Source organism: Ziziphus jujuba, chromosome 11, assembly GCF_031755915.1.
Source record: "Ziziphus jujuba cultivar Dongzao chromosome 11, ASM3175591v1".
In the NCBI taxonomy this organism is placed as follows: domain Eukaryota; kingdom Viridiplantae; phylum Streptophyta; class Magnoliopsida; order Rosales; family Rhamnaceae; genus Ziziphus; species Ziziphus jujuba.
The window spans coordinates 26,161,631-26,179,934 of NC_083389.1; the positions used below are offsets into that span (position 1 = coordinate 26,161,631).

At 34.6% G+C, this 18,304-nt stretch overlaps 3 protein-coding genes across 8 annotated transcripts; 2 read left to right on the forward strand and 1 right to left on the reverse strand.

Annotated features, from left to right (window-relative positions):
• Positions 1-227: 227 nt before the first annotated feature.
• Positions 228-6,938, reverse strand: LOC107426917 (probable serine/threonine-protein kinase At1g54610). Of its 3 annotated transcripts, XM_060812718.1 has the most exons (9): positions 6,472-6,933; positions 6,245-6,441; positions 5,629-5,913; positions 5,215-5,532; positions 4,805-5,032; positions 4,467-4,567; positions 4,074-4,191; positions 1,042-3,448; positions 228-824 (listed from the first exon to the last, which is right to left on the reverse strand). In XM_060812718.1, exons 1-8 carry the CDS (start codon positions 6,635-6,637, stop codon positions 3,167-3,169), a joined length of 1,695 nt encoding a protein of 564 aa, XP_060668701.1. In that variant the 5' UTR covers positions 6,638-6,933; the 3' UTR covers positions 228-824; positions 1,042-3,166. The 3 variants fall into 3 exon arrangements, with proteins under 3 accessions (XP_060668701.1, XP_015892712.3, XP_048321330.2); XM_016037226.4 differs by having other exon boundaries at positions 6,245-6,933; XM_048465373.2 differs by lacking the exon at positions 4,805-5,032 and having other exon boundaries at positions 6,245-6,938.
• A 2,901-nt stretch (positions 6,939-9,839) lies between these two features.
• LOC107426913 (uncharacterized) lies at positions 9,840-14,990 on the forward strand. Of its 4 annotated transcripts, XR_009634988.1 has the most exons (11): positions 9,840-10,478; positions 10,607-10,719; positions 10,922-11,094; positions 11,561-11,654; positions 11,838-11,970; positions 12,071-12,153; positions 12,392-12,477; positions 12,581-12,645; positions 12,731-12,941; positions 13,478-13,539; positions 14,534-14,990. XR_009634988.1 is itself a non-coding variant. In XM_060813056.1 (9 exons), exons 1-9 carry the CDS (start codon positions 10,262-10,264, stop codon positions 12,835-12,837), a joined length of 1,071 nt encoding a protein of 356 aa, XP_060669039.1. In that variant the 5' UTR covers positions 9,841-10,261; the 3' UTR covers positions 12,838-13,289. The 4 variants fall into 4 exon arrangements, 1 of the variants encoding a protein (XP_060669039.1); XR_009634986.1 differs by lacking the exon at positions 13,478-13,539; XR_009634987.1 differs by lacking the exons at positions 13,478-13,539; positions 14,534-14,990 and adding an exon at positions 13,334-13,448.
• Positions 14,991-16,064: 1,074 nt separating this feature from the next.
• LOC107426912 (uncharacterized) lies at positions 16,065-18,149 on the forward strand. Its single transcript, XM_016037220.4, has 4 exons — positions 16,065-16,248; positions 16,389-16,553; positions 16,740-16,988; positions 17,619-18,149. Exons 1-4 carry the CDS (start codon positions 16,177-16,179, stop codon positions 17,874-17,876), a joined length of 744 nt encoding a protein of 247 aa, XP_015892706.3. The 5' UTR covers positions 16,065-16,176; the 3' UTR covers positions 17,877-18,149.
• Positions 18,150-18,304: the final 155 nt, after the last annotated feature.

Below are 18,304 nucleotides of genomic sequence, written 5' to 3' on the forward strand. Positions count from 1 at the left end.
TGTTCCATTTGTCAGAGCATGCATGTGACAAACTTATGAAATATGACTACTGTGGGCCTTTTGGTCTTCTGAAAAATGTTAAAGATTGTATCAAATTTAATGTTCAAAGCAGTGCAAGGATGGTGACATAATAAATAAACAAGCAACATTGCAACAGACATTATAATTATATTCCACAATGGCGGTAGCTTAACAAAATAAAGCAACTCAATTATTACATTTGTGGATTTTGAAGCTATGGTTCCAATCTCGACAAACTTTATTATTGTTTTGAAAGATTCTATACTATTATGTCATAAGATTTTTAATCTGGTACTAATTAGAAGACATCTTTTTTATTCATAAAAATAAAATTAAAAAGAAAACACATTATAAATATGTGTATAACTATGAAAATGAAATCCACACAAATGCCACTCCATTTGAAGATTAGCTTAATATTAGAAGTCTTAACGGATGTAATTAGAGAAAACATACACACCACACATCATCAATCCATCCTACATTATACCTCCATTATGAATCCGAAAGCAGCCATTTTGTTATAATCAACAATTTAAGGTGGTGGTGGGCCTGGTGGGCCAGGTGGACCACCAGGAGGTCCAGGTGGTCCTGGTGGAGGTCCTGGAGGAGGAGGAGGTGGAGGAGGGCCTGGTGGGCCAGGTGGGGGTGGTGGGGGAGGAGAAGGTGGCCAAGGAACTGGTGGAGGTGGGCCAGGTGAAGGAGTTGGCCAAGCTGGAGGAGGATCTCTTGGCTCTGCAGAAGGCTCACGTCGACCACCAAAGCAGTCTTGCAGCAACCAGCAACAGCACAAGATGGCAAGGCTGCCATAAAAAAACATAATTTGGGAAACAAAAACTATTTTAGCTCTAAAATGTTGAAGAAAGTATATGCTCATTTGTTCAGATCTTTTTATTTTTATTTTTATTTATTTACGTTTTAAAAGAAGTCGTTAACTTCGTTTTCATTCCTTAAAAAAACAAAAAAAGAAAAAATAATAATAATAATAATAAAATTGTGATTTGAAAAGAGTCTACATACCAGGAAGATATGGTGTCACACAAGCCACCGAGAAAGCCCGCCGGTGCTGGAGGACCCCACCCAGGTCCGGGTCCAGGTCCAGGTCCCGGTCCAGGTCCGGGTCCGGGTCCGGGTGGTCTCATTAGGCTCTCAAAAGTTCCTACTTACAAAGGTTGCAGCTACTTGTGAGATGAGACATACCAAAAACTTGGAGCACAGAAACTGGTATGAGAATTAATCAAAGAAAGAAGAAAAAGAAGAAGATACAGTTAAGTAGTAAGGATTGCCACTTGTTATATATATATAGAGAGAGAGAGATCTAAAAGTTGTGAGTTTAGAGTAATGCATCTGAAAAACGAAGCACAAGCACATGATATTGCACAAGTTTTTGATGGCCTTGACAGAAAACATTTGTAAAATTAGAAAATAAAATGTGGAATTCCAAATGGTTCTAGTCCCCCTTCAATCTAACTTTCAAACCCCTGCAACTGCTCTTCTTCAACCTACCATTCTTGTTACAGAAAACAAAACAACAATAAACATTTTATTTTCTGGTTTTGCTGTTAGATTTGTACAATAGCTTCTTTGTCAATATAGAAAATAATGCAGCAATTTTTTCTCCACCTTCCCAATTCCATGATTTTTATTTTTCTAAGATAATATAAATGACTAATTTTTATTTTTATTTCTTTTTTGTTAAAATTTTCAATTGCATGTATCATTTTTATTGTAACCCCATGCATCAAAGGGAATTTCCATATTCGGATATGTTGCGACTCAAATGTTTTCAAATAATAATAACAATAATAACATTTGTTTAAAAAATAAATAAAGAAAGAAGAATATGGCTCTGAAAAAGGCCAGAGCATACGTACTTGTGAGGAAGCTGAAAAGTGAAAACCCAAACGAGGAAGGAAGTAGAGGCAGCTACCCTTGGTTGGCCAAACTCGGTAAAATATAATTCAATTTGCATAGAATGGTAGGTGGTATCAAATTCTTCGAAATACTTCATTTGCACCGTGTTCGTCCACCAAATAATTCTTGTGGTATCTATCCTAATAATTAATTCTACTTCCATGCATATATATATATATATATATATATACATCTATATACACAATAAGATTTCAATACAGCGGCTCTATTACAAAATCATAGATTATAAATAAAGTCTAATAAAAGATCATGGATTATAAATAAAGTAGAGGATTTCAATTTTGACCATTAAATGCCATCATTAATTCACAAGATATATCTAATGTTTACATGTAATCAATTAATATATCCAATGATTTATATGTATTTTGACCGACACCCAAATTATCAAGGACATGCATATGGTAGGATGGTATAGAATAGAACTTTATGTTACATAAAAATAAAAATCAAAAACTAGAACTTTGCGTAGCTCTTAATGTGGAGTTTCATCTTATTTCTGAAAACCCCACGAAATTTTCAGCGGAGAGGAATCATTTTCAAATTTCTAAATGCACATGCACCCAGAGATATTTGTATGGGCGTATTGAGGAATTGTATGAAGAAATTAGATTTCTATATATTTCTAAGTACTCCACAAATTTTTCTAGTGTGGTATATAAATATTCCATATATTTCTATATCCACCTCGGTTAATTTTATATGGTGTTTATAGGAATTATATTACATTGATTTCTAATGGCCTTTCCATGTGTATACAATAAATCGTGTTTTGGGAATTTATTGTTAAGACAGAGCTCACGGACGGAGAAGATAAACCACACTGAGTTTGACAAGTGTGACTAGGTACAATAATAAACCTTAACGAAACTAGATATTAAACCGAACAAGATTGGAGTTCCCAAAACAAATTTATTAAAAATTTTCCAAACTAACCTACACAGAGAGTACATTTTAACACAGAGGGAGAAATAATAAAAAATATACATATGTAAAAAAAGCTTCTCACCATACAAAAAAATAATAATAAGAAATGAGAAAACTGAAAATACAAGATATATAAATAACCTCTCAATACAATTTTAACTGGCTTTTCCCGGCTCGGATTTAAGATACTGAATCAGCAGCATTTGCAGCCTCATCACTTTGTCCCTATAAAACCACAGAAATTATTTACCTACCATCTTTGTCTTTGATCCGAGCAGTATTCTTATCTCCTGGAATCTTTTTTTGATGATCTTGTATCACCAGATGTATGTTTCTTTCGCCGTGGAGCCCCAACTGAAGCAGGGTCCACCAATGGACCAGACCAAGTTTGAATGGGTGCTTTTGCATATGCGAAGTTTGTGCTGAATGGAACATCAGGCGGATCAAAAGCTGGATCAATATGATGCGACGAACCTAATTGATAGCCAAGTGCTCCATCTTGGTGTGGTGGAGGAAACTTCTCGCTTTTGCTCTTGGCATTTGCATGCGTTATTAGACGCCGCCTCTGCAGGAGGAAGATACATACAAGATTTTTTTAGCTTTAGTAAACAAAGGAGAGTCAGGGTAGAGGAGAATATATGAAGTGAATGCACTATTTTAAGCATGAAGAGAAAGAATTCGTAGCTTAAATCACTGAGAAAGAGAGAGGTACTATATATGTAAGGCTTACATCCGCAAAGATGGCTTAAGAATGAAGTCAAGGCCAAATAGATAGCCAACAACCCACTTTGTTAAATTATTAAATCATCCAGCTTATCCCCTTGGAGATATTTAATTGCTTCCTTCAGCAATGGTATTTTCTTCCATAGAGGTAAACTAGGAAAATGAATATTTGGGTTGTTTTCATACATGATAGTGAGATTCTATGCGAATTGTTTCGATGATATGCAATGGGTTATTGCTTTCGCACTTTCTGATGGGTGAATAATGTGAGTTAGCTTAGTTGTAGGTGTATGATTGTGTCAGCCAGATGTACACCTGTTACGTGAGTAGTTTTGTGCTTCAACATACATATCTTAGGTTTCTGTGAGTTCAATATTGGGTGGCCTAATGTTACAGTACTGTGGAAGCATGTGGTTCCTGATGGATTGGAATTTCAAGTGAAAATTTAAGCAGTTTATCAGACATACATCAAGATTAGCTTGAAGCTCAGCATTGGCTTCTGGAGCAGGCATTGCCCTTACAGCTCGATCTCGTGGCCGAGATTTCTTCATGCCATCTGCATTAACTTTGCCAACAGCTCTCAACCTACGTAAAAGATTCAAAAACATTTCAAATGAAAGATACAACAGAGATAAAAACACTAAATTTGAGCAGCATGTGAAAACTGTCAAACTCCTGCTGATACCTGTGCATATGATTGTTGTTTATTGATACATATGATTCATTACTTTTTTCAGATTGTCGTTTAAGATACATAAACAACAATAACAAGATATTATCTTCATGTGGTTGGCTAATAAACTAAAGCCAAATTTTATAGAATGAACCAACATAAGTAAAGATTAATTGCAATCTTCCACCTTCTAGCTTCTTCATCACGTATCTTAGCATCCATCTCTTTGCTGGGAGGATATTTCGGAAGGCTAGACGGATCACAGGCATAAGGTTTCGTTGTAAAAAACTGCAAGAAGAAAAAAAAATAATAATATAAATAAGAAAAGACAAAACTATTTAATTTATATCAAGTTTGATCATAAACTACCGCCAACAAAACCCTAAATAACTTGATTTTGAAGCAAACTAGCAGGAAGGATGTAACTTAGGATGATAATTCAATAATAGAACGAACAAAAAGGGCAATGACAACAGAATAGAGAAACTTGAGAAGATAAAATTCTTTAGTGATGTGAAGTCTCACTTCACTCCTCAATGCAGCAGATGCAGTTTGACGTTCTGCTGGGTCAATAGCAAGAAGGGTCTCGATTAGAGGCAATGATGATGGTGGAAAATCTTTGAATGTCTCTGCAATGCTTCGTTTGTATGATTGTTGGGGCTTAAAAATGGTTGCATGCGGCAACTTTGACTTTTTCCAATAATCTTCAGAAGGAGAGCCACATAACTTAAATATCTTGTGCAGCTGCTCCACCTAATTGAAAACCAACTGGTCTTTAATTTTACCCAAAAGAAACAGCTCAAGACACCCAAAATCCAAATAAACAGATTGAATCCGACAGCATCAAGCTGCTTGACCATGCATCTAAAAGTGACAAGTCAGAGCTATGAAAGAACTAACTGAATGAATAGAAGCCTTTAAAGTTTAAAACTTACTTCTGTGCGACCAGGCATGATAGGCTTCCCTGCTAATAACTCAGCTAAAATGCAGCCAGCACTCCATAGGTCCACACCAACACCATAATCAGTGGCACCAAGAAGAAGCTCTGGAGGTCTGTACCATAGAGTAACTACCCTACTGGTCATTGGCTGCCTATGATTAGGATCAAAAAAGGAAGCCAATCCAAAATCAGCAATCTTTAAGACTCCTCCATTGTCAATAAGAAGATTTGACCCTTTAATATCACGATGCAACACATGGCGTTTGTGACAGTGTTCAAGTCCTGACAGTAGCTGGTGCATATAACATTTGACCTGCCATGTTCATATATACAATTTGCCGCTTTACTATCATATCGAAATTAAATCAAGGGCAGAAAGTAAAAGCAAGAAAAGTAACTTTAGCTGCACCTGAGGCTCTGTAAACTTGATTCCTGGACTTGCTGCAAGTCCTGCCAAATCATGCTCCATATACTCAAATACAAGATACAAACTGCAAGACATCCTTGAAGTCACTAAACCTTCTAATTTGACAACGTTTGGATGATCCAAACGGCGCAGAATGAGAATCTCCCTCGCCATGAATTTTACACTCTCAGGCTCTAAATTATCAAACCGAACTTTCTTCAATGCAACAATTTTCCCCGTCAATGTATCCCTAGCTTTGTATACATTACTGTATGTACCTTGCCCAATCTGATTTAAGAAACATAAATATAACTAAGCCAATCATATTCCAAAAGAAGAAAACCAAAAGATCAAAATTAAGTCAAGTCTTGGAACTCTAAACAGTCAATAAGGGTCAATTAAAACTTTACTTGCTATTTCAAGTTGACAGTTAGTCTTTAGATACCAAATATAGAAACAAAACCCAATATCTGTTTTTCACCATTTTAACACCTCAAAAATTTCCTCTTTCTTCCCCTCCACACCCCCCCCCCCCCAACCCACCACAAACCCTACATTTTCTCAACAGCCAAACACACACAAAGCATCAGCAAAACTAACTCAAAACTTCGAACTTTACCTTATCGAGCTTCTCAAAAGTATCAGCCCTACGAGGCGTCCAGCCATTGATAGCCTCACCGGCAACAGCAGAGAGCCAAGATGGCCAACCGGCGGCGACTTGCTCGCCGTGAACATGCTTAGGAGGATTGCTCAACCTGGGATTCAACTTCGAAGATCGCTTCCTCTCTCCTTTAGGCCTAACATTCCCTCCTCCTCCTCCACCTCCACCTCCACCTCCACCTCCACCTCCACCTTCCTCATTCTGGTTCCGATTTCCACCATTCTGAGCAACCTCGCTCACCTCCGCTTTCTTCACAACCCGAACCTCTGCTCCTCCACCTCCACTTTCTTCTTTTCTAACCTCCTTCCCTACAGGCCTGGCCGAACCTTGTTTCCCAAACACACACCCCATTTCTCACCGACAAAGCTCCTCATTGACTCATTTTTCCGTCACATTTTCCCACATTTTCCGATCCGAGTTTTTACAGAGAAAACCAGAAAAACCCTAATTATTATTATTTGTTGTTGTTGTTCAAACAGAGAATGCAAAAGAAGAAAGAAAAATAAAATATGAAGAATGGGTGTGTGTTTGATTAAAGAATGCGCATACGCTAATTGAAGAGTTTTTAAGGGGCTTTCGCTTTTTTTGAGACAAAAGTTAGGGAGAGCAATGATTTAGAGTTGCCCACAATTTGTGGGCAGGCACAGTCAAAAAAATAAATATATATATATATTTATATATATAAATCAAAAATAAATTATCATAATAAATATTTTCAACCTCTTCCCTCTTATCTATTCCTACAAAAAGGAAACAAAAGCACACTAATAAAAACTTCTACAGTGTAATTAAACCTGCTTTTTGTGTTTTTTTTGCTTTCCCTGTTTTTCTTGTTTTGGTGTTTTTTTTTTTTTTTCCTTAATTTTGTTGTAGTAAAAAAAGAATGATAGAAAAAGAGAGGAAAGGAATAAAAATGGATTTGGATGTGGATCTCCCTTTTGAATGTTTTCATTTTTTTTTCTTTTTATTTTTTTTGGTCTTTGGATTTTTTTTTGTTTTTTTTGACTCTATGAGTGAGTGAGGAGCAGAGCAACTACCGAGCAAGTACCTAATCAATCTGCTCACCACCAGCCGAGTCAAATTTTTTTTTTTTTTCTTTTTTCGTTTTTTCCCACGGTCACTCTGTTTGCCTCTTTGTATGTTCTTTTTCGTGTGACAGACAGTGCAGGGTAAGCGAGTAAGCCAATGAAAACTCACCACGTCACCAGGAGGTCACGTGAGGTGATGATATTAAATGCTTAATCGAGTGGGTTTTGGTTTTTTGGCGTGGCGAATTGTGATTGGTGGTGGTGGTGGGTGAGAAATAAGAATGTATTGGTGGGGTCCGTACTTGCGCCTTAAAAACAGAGAGAGGGAAAGACCCATTTTGTTGATTTTAGTGGTGGGTCAGGGATTTGTTGGACAATCAGCACCGATACACTTAACTGGTAAATTTCCCATGCCATTTCTCTTTCTTTTTATTTATTTATTCTTTTTTCTTTTTTTTTTCTTTTTTGGGGCTAAAGTTTAGCATTCAATAAATGCTGCTTATTTATACTTAAACAGTTAAGTTTTTCCACTTAAACTGCCAGTCACAATTTTGTGTATTTCGAGGAAGAAAAAAAGTTAAATGGATTGATTTTATTTATCAAAATTTGTGTATAAAATAATGTGATAATGTATTTTTTAGTGTTAAAGAGTAACAAAAGAGCACATATCCTAACCAAAAAAAATTAAAAAATAAAAAAGAATTTAGGATAAAAAATATTTCAGTGACCAGTGTTGTACTATTACGCATACAGAATTTGTTAAGTAAATATTGATTTCCCAATTTTTTTTTTTTTTTTGGTCGTAATTGATTTTCCAGTATTTGAAAATTTGAACACCATTATATCATTGGATAATTACCTTACAATCTAATGACAAATATAAAGAAGAAGCTTTCAAATAATTATTATTCAAAAACTATAAGAATGAAAAAGAGATAATCACCGATTAATTTGTTTTAAGATTTTTCGAATTTTTAGTTTTGTAGCAGTTATTTTAACTGAAATTCAAATTCAAGAAGAAACCCATATGATTTGAAAAGTATTCATCAGCAGAAACAAAAACAAAATAACCCAAACCCTAGTGAATTAATAATGGACTGGAAATCCTTTTTAGAAAGAAATAAAATAAAATAAAAAAATAAATAATAAAAGCAACACAAGCATAATAAGGTGTTTGGTTAGCAAATTGAATGCGTGGTGCATGGCCATTATGAGGTTGATATATTGACCAACAAGTATGTGGTGCAAGCCTAATAAAGAAAGGCCAATTTATGTTGGATCAATATTATTGTGTTAATGAAGAGTTTATAATATTACTCTTTATTTTATTTTTTGCTTAGTTCCACAACTAATTATATCATGCCACTATAGAAGTTCTTACTTTAAAACTCTTAAAATAGTTCAACTATTTCCACATCAATATATAAAATAAAACCTCTAGAAAAAAAAATAATAATAGTAAAGTTTCAACTACGTAATCTGTGTGTGATTATTAGGTCCACCAAATCTTTTTTGTTTTTTGATTGGAGTTTGTTTAATGCAAATCCAAAACTTCGATCGGACTTATTTTGCTGATGAAATCAACCACGTAACCAAATCATTTTGTTTATTAGTTTTTATATTATTCGTACAAAGTTTTGACTACTGCAGTTTTGTTTTTAATTATTTAAGAACATTGGTTTGATCAATTACATATATATTTCAATATTAGAGATCTGATTGGTTTGATCAGATAAACATATCTTTTTAATATATTAAAGGTGAAGGAATTCAAATTTGAATCATTATCTATAACAGTAATTTTTATTATTAGATTATTTTTATTGTAAATTATAAAATCAGTTTTTTTTTTAATTTTAAAAATATAAATTTATTTACCATGATTTTTTAATATGCTTGTAAGATTAATTGAACTTTAATATTCTATTATTTTAAAATATTGCAATTTAAATTTTTAATAAAATCCATCATATTGTGCCTTATATTTTTTGTTGTATGCACATTAATTCAATTATCACAGTAAGTTAATTAACATAAAAAAAATAAAGGATTATATTCAAGATTTCCGCGCAACTCAATTAAGCATCAAACATTTAGTTGAATTTATAAAAGCCGTACCTTATACTTTGTAATTGTATTAAAGATTAAAAATCCATATTTATTAAGCTTATAGAAGCCTAAATTTATGCCAAATAAAAATATAAGAGTTGAATGTGGTGAATTTTAAAATTGAATATCTGAATTGTAATATTTTAAATTTTAAAAATATTAAAATGTAATTAATTCTAAAGAAAAAATAATCTTCGGTGAATCTAGCTCAATAATTGATACCTAAATTTTAGAGTACAATAGTCAAAATTTAAAATTCAAAAGTAATAAAAAAAATTCCAACTTTTTTTTTTTTTTTTTTTTGGTCTTCCACCAAGAAAGGTAATAACTTTATATTATAGTTTTTCCTTTTTTTTTTTTGTTTGGTGAATTTATATTATATTATATTATAGTTTTTCTTGTACTTTGATTATGGAGATGGAGTGAATCACCCGTTAAATTTTCAATCCCACGAAGGGCGGATCTTCGCTTGGCTTGCCCGCGAACTAAAACCATTACAATTAACGACCATCTTATCGGAAACGGCGTCGTTGGAGCTTACCGATGAAAAATCACAATTATGTGAGCTGAACAATAGTTCGACGGTGTCATTTTACCCGGTCAACCATAATTACAAACCGTCAGATCGACAAAATCTAGAGGAATCAACGGTCAGGGATAGAGATAAAAAAAGAAAATTTATCGAGCATACGTGTAAGGTAGGGATTGGCTGATGGAGAAGACCTCCATAACCAGTCCCACAGAAATCCTCTTCGTCTGCCACCGGGTGGCACGAGGTCCGAGTGAGGGATAATCGAAGGACTCCCGAAAAGAGAGAAAGGAGTTCGACAAGCATTTGATGGGAACCATTGGTGCTTTCCCTACTACCGCCATTAGACCTCGAGGACTTGTTGGGCATTTCCCAAATCTTTCCCCATCTTCTTGGTATTTCACTTCCAAACAACGCTTTAGACTTTCCCTCGCTGTCAAAAAAACCCAGAATTATTTCACCGCGACAACAAGCTCGTCGTCAATGGCTACACCTTCTCTCCAAGTCTCTGCTTCGTCCACCATTGGTCTTTCTTTCTCTCTCTCTCTCTCTCTTTCTCTCAAACCCATTTGTCTAAATTGTAAAAAAGCTTTTATTTTGGTGGGTTAATTTTTATTTATTTATTTATTGGGTTGATTGGGTTGGTTGCTAAAGGTGCAAAAAATGAAGAACTTGAGGCTTCCTCATCTGGGTTGGTGGGAGAGAACGACTTGCTGATTGTTGGACCGGGAGTTCTTGGTCGCTTAGTGGCACAGAAATGGAGGGAGGTACTGTATTATAAGCTAAATTATGCTAATTATCTGTCTCTGTCAGTGAGGATGTTACAAAAACCATTGCTAGCTTTCTTTTATTATAATTTGAGGCTGTGAAATTGGAGGATGATTTGGGATTTGCTTTATTTTTTGCTGTCTAGTTATTTTTGGTGTTAAATGGTTTGGTGATAAAGTTGGTCCACGTGAATGTTATCAGGAGCATCCGGGGAGTCAAATATATGGGCAAACTGTGACCACCGATCACCATGAGGAGTTGATTAAAATGGGGATTAATCCATCTTTGAAGGATGCAAATGTGACCCATAAATTTCCCTTTGTCATATTTTGTGCTCCTCCCTCTAGAAGCTCGGACTACCCTGGTGATGTTCGGTAAGCTTGGATTCATTACTACCATGTGAAATTTTGTTGTTGTTTGAAAAATGATCTATTTATATTCGATTTTGAGGTTACCTGTTGGAAGTGGAAATCTTTGTTGATTAGTTTGAACTAGTGAAATGATGAATTTTTGTAGGCAGAGATAAATTAAGGACTAATTCCTTTTACATTAGGCTAAGATTTCCATGAAATAAAGTAATTAGCAGACGAGGTATTCAGGAGTTGTATTTGATGAATGATTAGGACTTTAGATGTTCCCAAAATTGACCAATAACTGTCGTAGTACATATAGTGTTAATACCCTAGCGTATAGAATAGAATTTGCTTGAAGTGGTGACATACTGGGCCTTGAAAAACCAAGTTTAATTTGATGCTAGAGAAACTGAGAAAAACTGAATTCTGCTTTTAGTAAGTCTTGCCACCCTTCTAAACTTATGATGTTCGTTCATGGATTGAGCAGGATAGCTGCAACAAATTGGAATGGTGAAGGTTCTTTCTTATTTACATCAAGTTCTGCACCATATGACTGTTATGACAATGGACCATGTGATGAGGTAGATGTTTCTTTTAAGATAACACATCTTTTCTAATGCTAGCAACTTCTTAATCGTGCATGCTGCATACTTGCTTCCTGATACCAAATCTAGCTCTGCCTATATTCTGCAAGCTTGGGAAAATATTTTTACCACACTGGAAAAGGACACGTTTTCTTGTAATAATGTTCATATTTATTGCAGGACACTCCAGTGGTGCCGCTGGGGAGGAGTCCTAGGACAGACATTCTTCTGAAAGCAGAAAAAGTAGTATTGGAGTTTGGTGGTTGTGTTGTTAGATTGGCTGGACTTTACATATCCTTTATGAAATCAAATTGTGAGGATTTCATGTAAATATGGAGAAATTTCAGAATATGGGATTGATATTTGCCATATATCCATGATTTAAAATGACCTTAACCATGCAAACAAAGCAGATAGAGGTGCACATGCCTATTGGTTGGAGAAGGGAATTGTTGAATCTCGTCCAGATCATGTCCTGAATCTTATACATTATGAGGTGATCATCCTTGCATCTTATGTATATGGAAAAAAAATAAAAAAATAAAAAAATAAGTAAACTCTAGCGAATATGTTTACAACCATATGCATTACTTTTCCTACACTTTTGCTGAACTGCCAGTACTATTGTATCTCTCTCATTGCATTCCTCTTTATTCCTTTTCTCATCTGCACAAGACTGAAAATGCTGGAATTTCAATATGGATATCAGTCTTAATTTGTGTGCTATTATCCAGGATGCAGCTTCTCTTTCAGTTGCAATCTTGAAGAAGAGATTACGTAGCCGAATTTTCTTGGGTTGTGACAACCATCCTTTATCCAGGTCCTAATCCAGAAGTTTCAAACTTTATGAATACAGTTTTTATGTAAGCTAACAAGGTCATCGTCTCATGAGAAGTTTGTTTACCCTGGAAAATTCTTTGCAGGCAAGAAGTAATGGACTTGGTTAATAAAAGTGGGAAATTCAGTAAAAAGTTCGAGGCTTTTACGGGTAAGGCGTTTAATGATATCTTTTGCAGATACAAACAGATTGAAATCTAACTTTCCACTGAATCTTATATGTCTTGTGTATGCAGGAACTAGTGATCCTTTGGGTAAGAGATTAAACAACTCAAAAACTCGTGAGGAAATAGGGTGGGAGCCAAAGTACCCCAGTTTTGCTCAGTTCCTTGCGAGCATTTGAATACCAGCACGACTATATGATTGTTGGGAATAGATGCTGTGCAGGCAGAAGTATGGGAAATATTGGATTAAGGCGGCTAAAAGTAATGTTTTTTCATGGGAATGGTAAATCTCTCAGTAGTTTTTTTTTTTTTCTTCTTCTGGTAGTTAAAGACTTTCATGGTCTCCACTTTTTTATAGAGAGAAATGACATTCATATCCTCTTCCGTCAGAATTATCTGACCCATTGCATCTTTGAAACACTTGACTATATATCTCTGTACATGAAGCTGGATAGTCTTTGTCCCAAAATCTATATGTGAATTAATGGAGGTCCTTGCGTATGATGGAGGACATGAAATAAAGGAGTGCTAGAGGGTTTCTATACATGTAGGAAAATTGTTACATATCCAATTTGCTCATTTAAAATGCATTTTAAATCAAGGAATATATAAACAAGGATTACTTTTTTTCTTTTCTTTTTTCACCTTTTCCTCATATAGATTATTCAATATCAGCTATCTATATGAATGCGGGCACAATGCATGTGTCTATATGAATGTGGATTATGTGGGTAGTCGGGTAAACAAAGAGTGGAAAGCCAGCCCCAGCAATGAAGCATGTTCTTGGCATGCTTTAACTTAATGATTTTGCTTTTGAAGCCCGCAAGTTGGCCAGTATTTGGTCTCAGCAAATATTCTTCAACGTGATGGGACTAAGATTTGTGAGTCTTTATGAGCTAGCTTTTTTTTTTTTTTTTTAATTTCTTCTCTTTTTTATTTTTATTTTTATTTTTAAATCCTATCAATGTCTATGCGGAAACATGAAATTTTTACATTGTTTCATGATTTTTTTTTTTTTTCCCCTCATGATTTGAATGCCTAACGAAAAACATGGGCATGTGGCTGTTTTGGTTTACTACTTCAGGCCATGGCATGCGTTTTCATAGCAGCATCGTTTTGTGTTGCATGCGTTTTGTCACCATCAATTATATCATCATCATTATCATCTATAATACGCAATCGTCCTTAACACAATTATTGTTTATTGTAATTAATTCAACAATAAACTTAAAAAACAAACAAATTTCCTCTCTCTCTCTCTCTCTCTCTCTCTCTCTCTCTTTTGAATTATGATTATCCTCTTTTGACACATTTCATATAGGCACCACTAGTGACTAATAAGTTACAATTTTTCCACCTTGTTTCGTCGAAGGCATTGGCTGTAAACATCGACTTGTGTTAAGGGGGTATTGTTGGAAACTTGGAAGCCAAAAGAGTTCCTAAAGGGGAAAGTGAAAAAAAATCCTCACCGTTGGCCTTGGATGTCCTTCAAGGTGTCAAAGGCAGAGTTATTTAATAGAACAAAAATTAAAAATTAAAAATAAAAAATAAAAAATAAAAAATAAAAAATAAAAACAAAAAAACGAAAATACAGTTGTTGCCTCGGTAGAAAAGTTCAATATTTGGTGGAAATCAACAACTTGACTTGGAATTTAGAAGTCACCGAGAAAGGGGGTAAGTACCTACTAAAGTATAAGAGAAGACTTGGTATTTATGGTCCTCCTTCCATCTGAAACCAAATTAGACAAATTATTAAAAAAAAGAAAAAAAAAAGGAAGACTTGGAATAATTAAGTCAGCTTGACTTGTAGCTATAAAATGTTAAAAACAATCTCTAATGGTTCCTCATATTAATTTCCTAACTAATCTTTTGTAGGAGATAATAAAAAGAAGGGAAAAAAAAAAAAAAATTAATGGGCAAGTCTTGCTGCTGGGATGATGGTGGTGGTGTTGATCCAGCAGTACTTCTTATAGTGGTTGTGCTAGCTCTTCTGGTTATGTCTGTTTGCATACCGCCGCAGCCTCGACGTGTAGCCATTTATCGCTGTCGCTTTTGATCTGCCGGCGACCTCTGCCGTTGTTGTGTGCTTTTGTGTCCCTCTTGTTGATGCTGTATCCTGGCCTGGCTTTGCAATATTTCTAATACCAAAAGCATTCAGGTTTTGCCATTATTTGTTGTGCATGAGTTAATTTATGATTTTTCTTTTTTTTTTTTTTCTTGCCCGGAGCATTGTATGGTACAGAAATTAGCATCCTAATTTCTTGTTTCCATATGTTGTATTATTCTTTCTTTTCAGTCCAGTAAACAATGTTCTTGCCAGTTTCTTTTCAAATTCAAGGTTTATCTTTCACAATATTAAGCTTGAATTTGTATTTTTTTTCCCCTCCTTATATATATATATATATACATTGAATGGAAGATGCAAAAACGCATTAATGATCATTAATGATGAACAATGTTTTGTTTGTAGTCAACCAAAACCAAATGGTGTTTCTTGGATTGGAACAACATAGAACATTGACTCTGACAAGCAAGTAGAAGTTTTGAAATGCTTTTCTATTTCTTATTTTTATTTTTTAAACATCTTTTCGAACTGCAAAGGAAATCGGCTTGGAAGCCAAATTAAGTACCCTTTTCAATATAAACAATCAAACTTGAATTTGGTGAGAATTGACTCTTTTATGGGCTTTTACACTAATGAAATAAAGGGAGGAAAAGAGAAAGGAAATAATAGTACCACTTTCCATCCTTCTAGAATATTAATAAAAAGAAAAGAGAAAAAAGATATCTAATTTTAATCAGTTTTAATTCAATTCATAATTACCACACAAGATAATTATCAGATAATAAATTAAATTTGAATGCGACAATCCTCATTTGGTCACAACTAAATATCAAAAATAAATTAATTCTAATATTTTGTCGATGAAAATTCTAACTTCAACCTTATGAGACGATTTGTTGATGTGGAATTTTCAATTTAAAATGTATTGGTTACAAAACACTAAATCAAAGTTTTTAATAAATAAATAAAAATACAATAAATTTGGAGTTTAATTTGTAATTTGATGTTGTCATTTTTTTTGGTTCCCATTTATGGTTTTTTTTTTAATGAGGACAAAACAATTTAGTAAAAAAAAAAAAAAAAGTCACAGTGAAAATTGAAGGAACGCCACGTCGTTTCTTGATGATAGCGGGATAAAGGAAAACCGTGACACGTATGAGCTGCTAACGACATAAACTAAAATTGCCAAAGTCAAAAAAAACATCGTATTGGCAACGAAAGCAAACCGCTTTTGTCAGAAAAAATGGGTATCCTCTGCATCCCCATCACATAGAATCTCCTCTACACCCTCTACGTGGACAGTTCCTGTGTCAATACGTTGCGTCTCTCTTCCTCTTCGCTTCTCTGCTTTGTACTTTTCAATCCAGAATTCAATGATAAGATTATCATAAAACTCTGATTTTTGCAGAATGAAAATGAAACTTTGATCTAAAAACAAAAAAAGAAAAAGAAAATGAAACATTTGGAATGCAGTCAGAGCTCTCTCCCGGACGATATTGCCCTTAAGATTGCTTCTTTACTTGAGGTTCAATTAATCTCTAATCTAATTAATCCCATTTTTCTCTGAATTTTGTTTCTCTTTGCATTTTTGGGGTTCGTATAAATTTCAATTAATTGAATTTTTTCTTTCTTGTGCATTTGGGTTTCGATGGTAATGGGAAAAAGGTCTCGGATTTATGTGCACTGGGCAGTTGTTCTCGGTTTTGGAGGGGAATCTATGGCTCTGATTGTTTATGGAAGTCTTTGACAAGAGAAAGATGGCCATTTTCAGATTTATCACAAGGGTCTTCATCATCATCTTCAACTTCTATCGAAATCCCCATCTCCAAGGTTTTTGGCTTTTTTTTTTTTTTTTCCTAACCCATTTTTTATTTGAAGCTTCTCAATCAAATGGGTGTGTAATCAAATTAATCAATCAAACAATAAATTGGTTACTTGATTTTTGAAGAACTAAGAAAATGTTATTGGTTATTGGAAAAGTTTATTTAGATAATGAAAACTTGGAAAATTGTATAGGGTTGGAAGAGCTATTACATCAAAAAGCACAATGAGATGGCAGATAGAGTGGCTGAGGTAGTGGAGTTTGTGAGAAGATCCCCAACGTCTGAATCGATTCAGGTTGGGGACTATCTGAGAGCAATTGATAATTTGCATTCAATGCAGCTTGGTTTTAAAGATGTTCAATTAAACTTTTTCAATCCAAAGCTTAATGCACTGCTCAATTTAGTTGGCTTGCACTACTGCATAAAATGGCTTCAAGTTCAGGTATGTATCTCTTTTAACTCTTTACAAATTCCAGGTTTTTCTTTTCCTTTGAAATTTTTGAAGCCTCTGCTTCCTTCTTTTGGTATAATTTACATAATCTGTATCACGTAGAGTATTTTCTTAAAAGTTATTGCTTTGACCTATAGTAGGTGCTTAGTCTACCAATGCAATGAATCATTCCGAATTTTAAGATAATCAAACATCTGGTACTCTGAAAAAGTAATTCAGTGGAAATTTGTCAGATTTATGGCCAATGATTTTTGCAGAATAGTTTAAGAGTGTAGAAGGGGCTACTTATGTTGAACTAGGCATTAGATAGACAGACAAGCTGGTTGGGCATATATAGGAATTTCAGCTCCAAGTTATGGAAGCCAAGCTTGAGGTGGAACAGCGGTGATGGTTTTTGCTCAAGCCTGATTTAGTCCAAGCATAGCTTGGGTCAAAAGCTAACATATCTGTATCTAAGAATTTCAGTGAAGCAAAATCTCAACCCTGAGTTTGTGTTTGGTAAATATATTTCAATAGTCTAGCTTAAGCCAAAATAATAATCAGAAAAACAAGAAAACTCTTGGCATAATCCTGATATTTTTTTTTTCCGCATTTAATAGAATGTATATCAATATTGCACAGGCTGAGAAAGTCCTGGAAGCCCTTGAATGTAGCAAGATCTCAGATAGGCAAGTTAGCGTTAGATGGTGGAAGGTCGGAAGACGGTTCTATGGTTTCAGAATGCGCGATGAGTCTCACTGTTGTCGGGTCTCTTTGGCAGACCTTGCAACGGAAAGGGGAGATGAAGTTCTCGGTGTGCTCCATCGCGGTGCCATTCATGAAGTATTACAAGTTCAGATCTCTGTAGCTGATTGCTCATGCTCTCCCTGGTTTTGCTAAGAACATTGGAAACATGGTCTGAGGATGGGATAATGATAATCTATGAGTCTATATAATATGTATATTATTGTGTTTCTATGTTTTCTTGATGTCATATAATGATATACATACACAAAGTGTTAATCGGTCGTGCTTCTATTTTGTAGATATCTGTACTATGTCACTGAAAGAGGTATATGCCTTCTTTCTTCTGCTTGTAAAATCTCCTCCTCTGCTAAGTTAATATTTATTGTTCTGAAATGAAAAAGAAACCACTTTATGGTATTCTGAGAATTGTGATTGGATCATGCTTCTTTATGATGATAAAGATTTTTCAAAACATATAATGAATTTGGCAAACAGTAATATCTTCTCAACTTTGCATGCCTTCTTGTTATGGTTAAAAAAGGAAGAAAAGGTTAAAGGAGTGACATACATGAACATGTAAA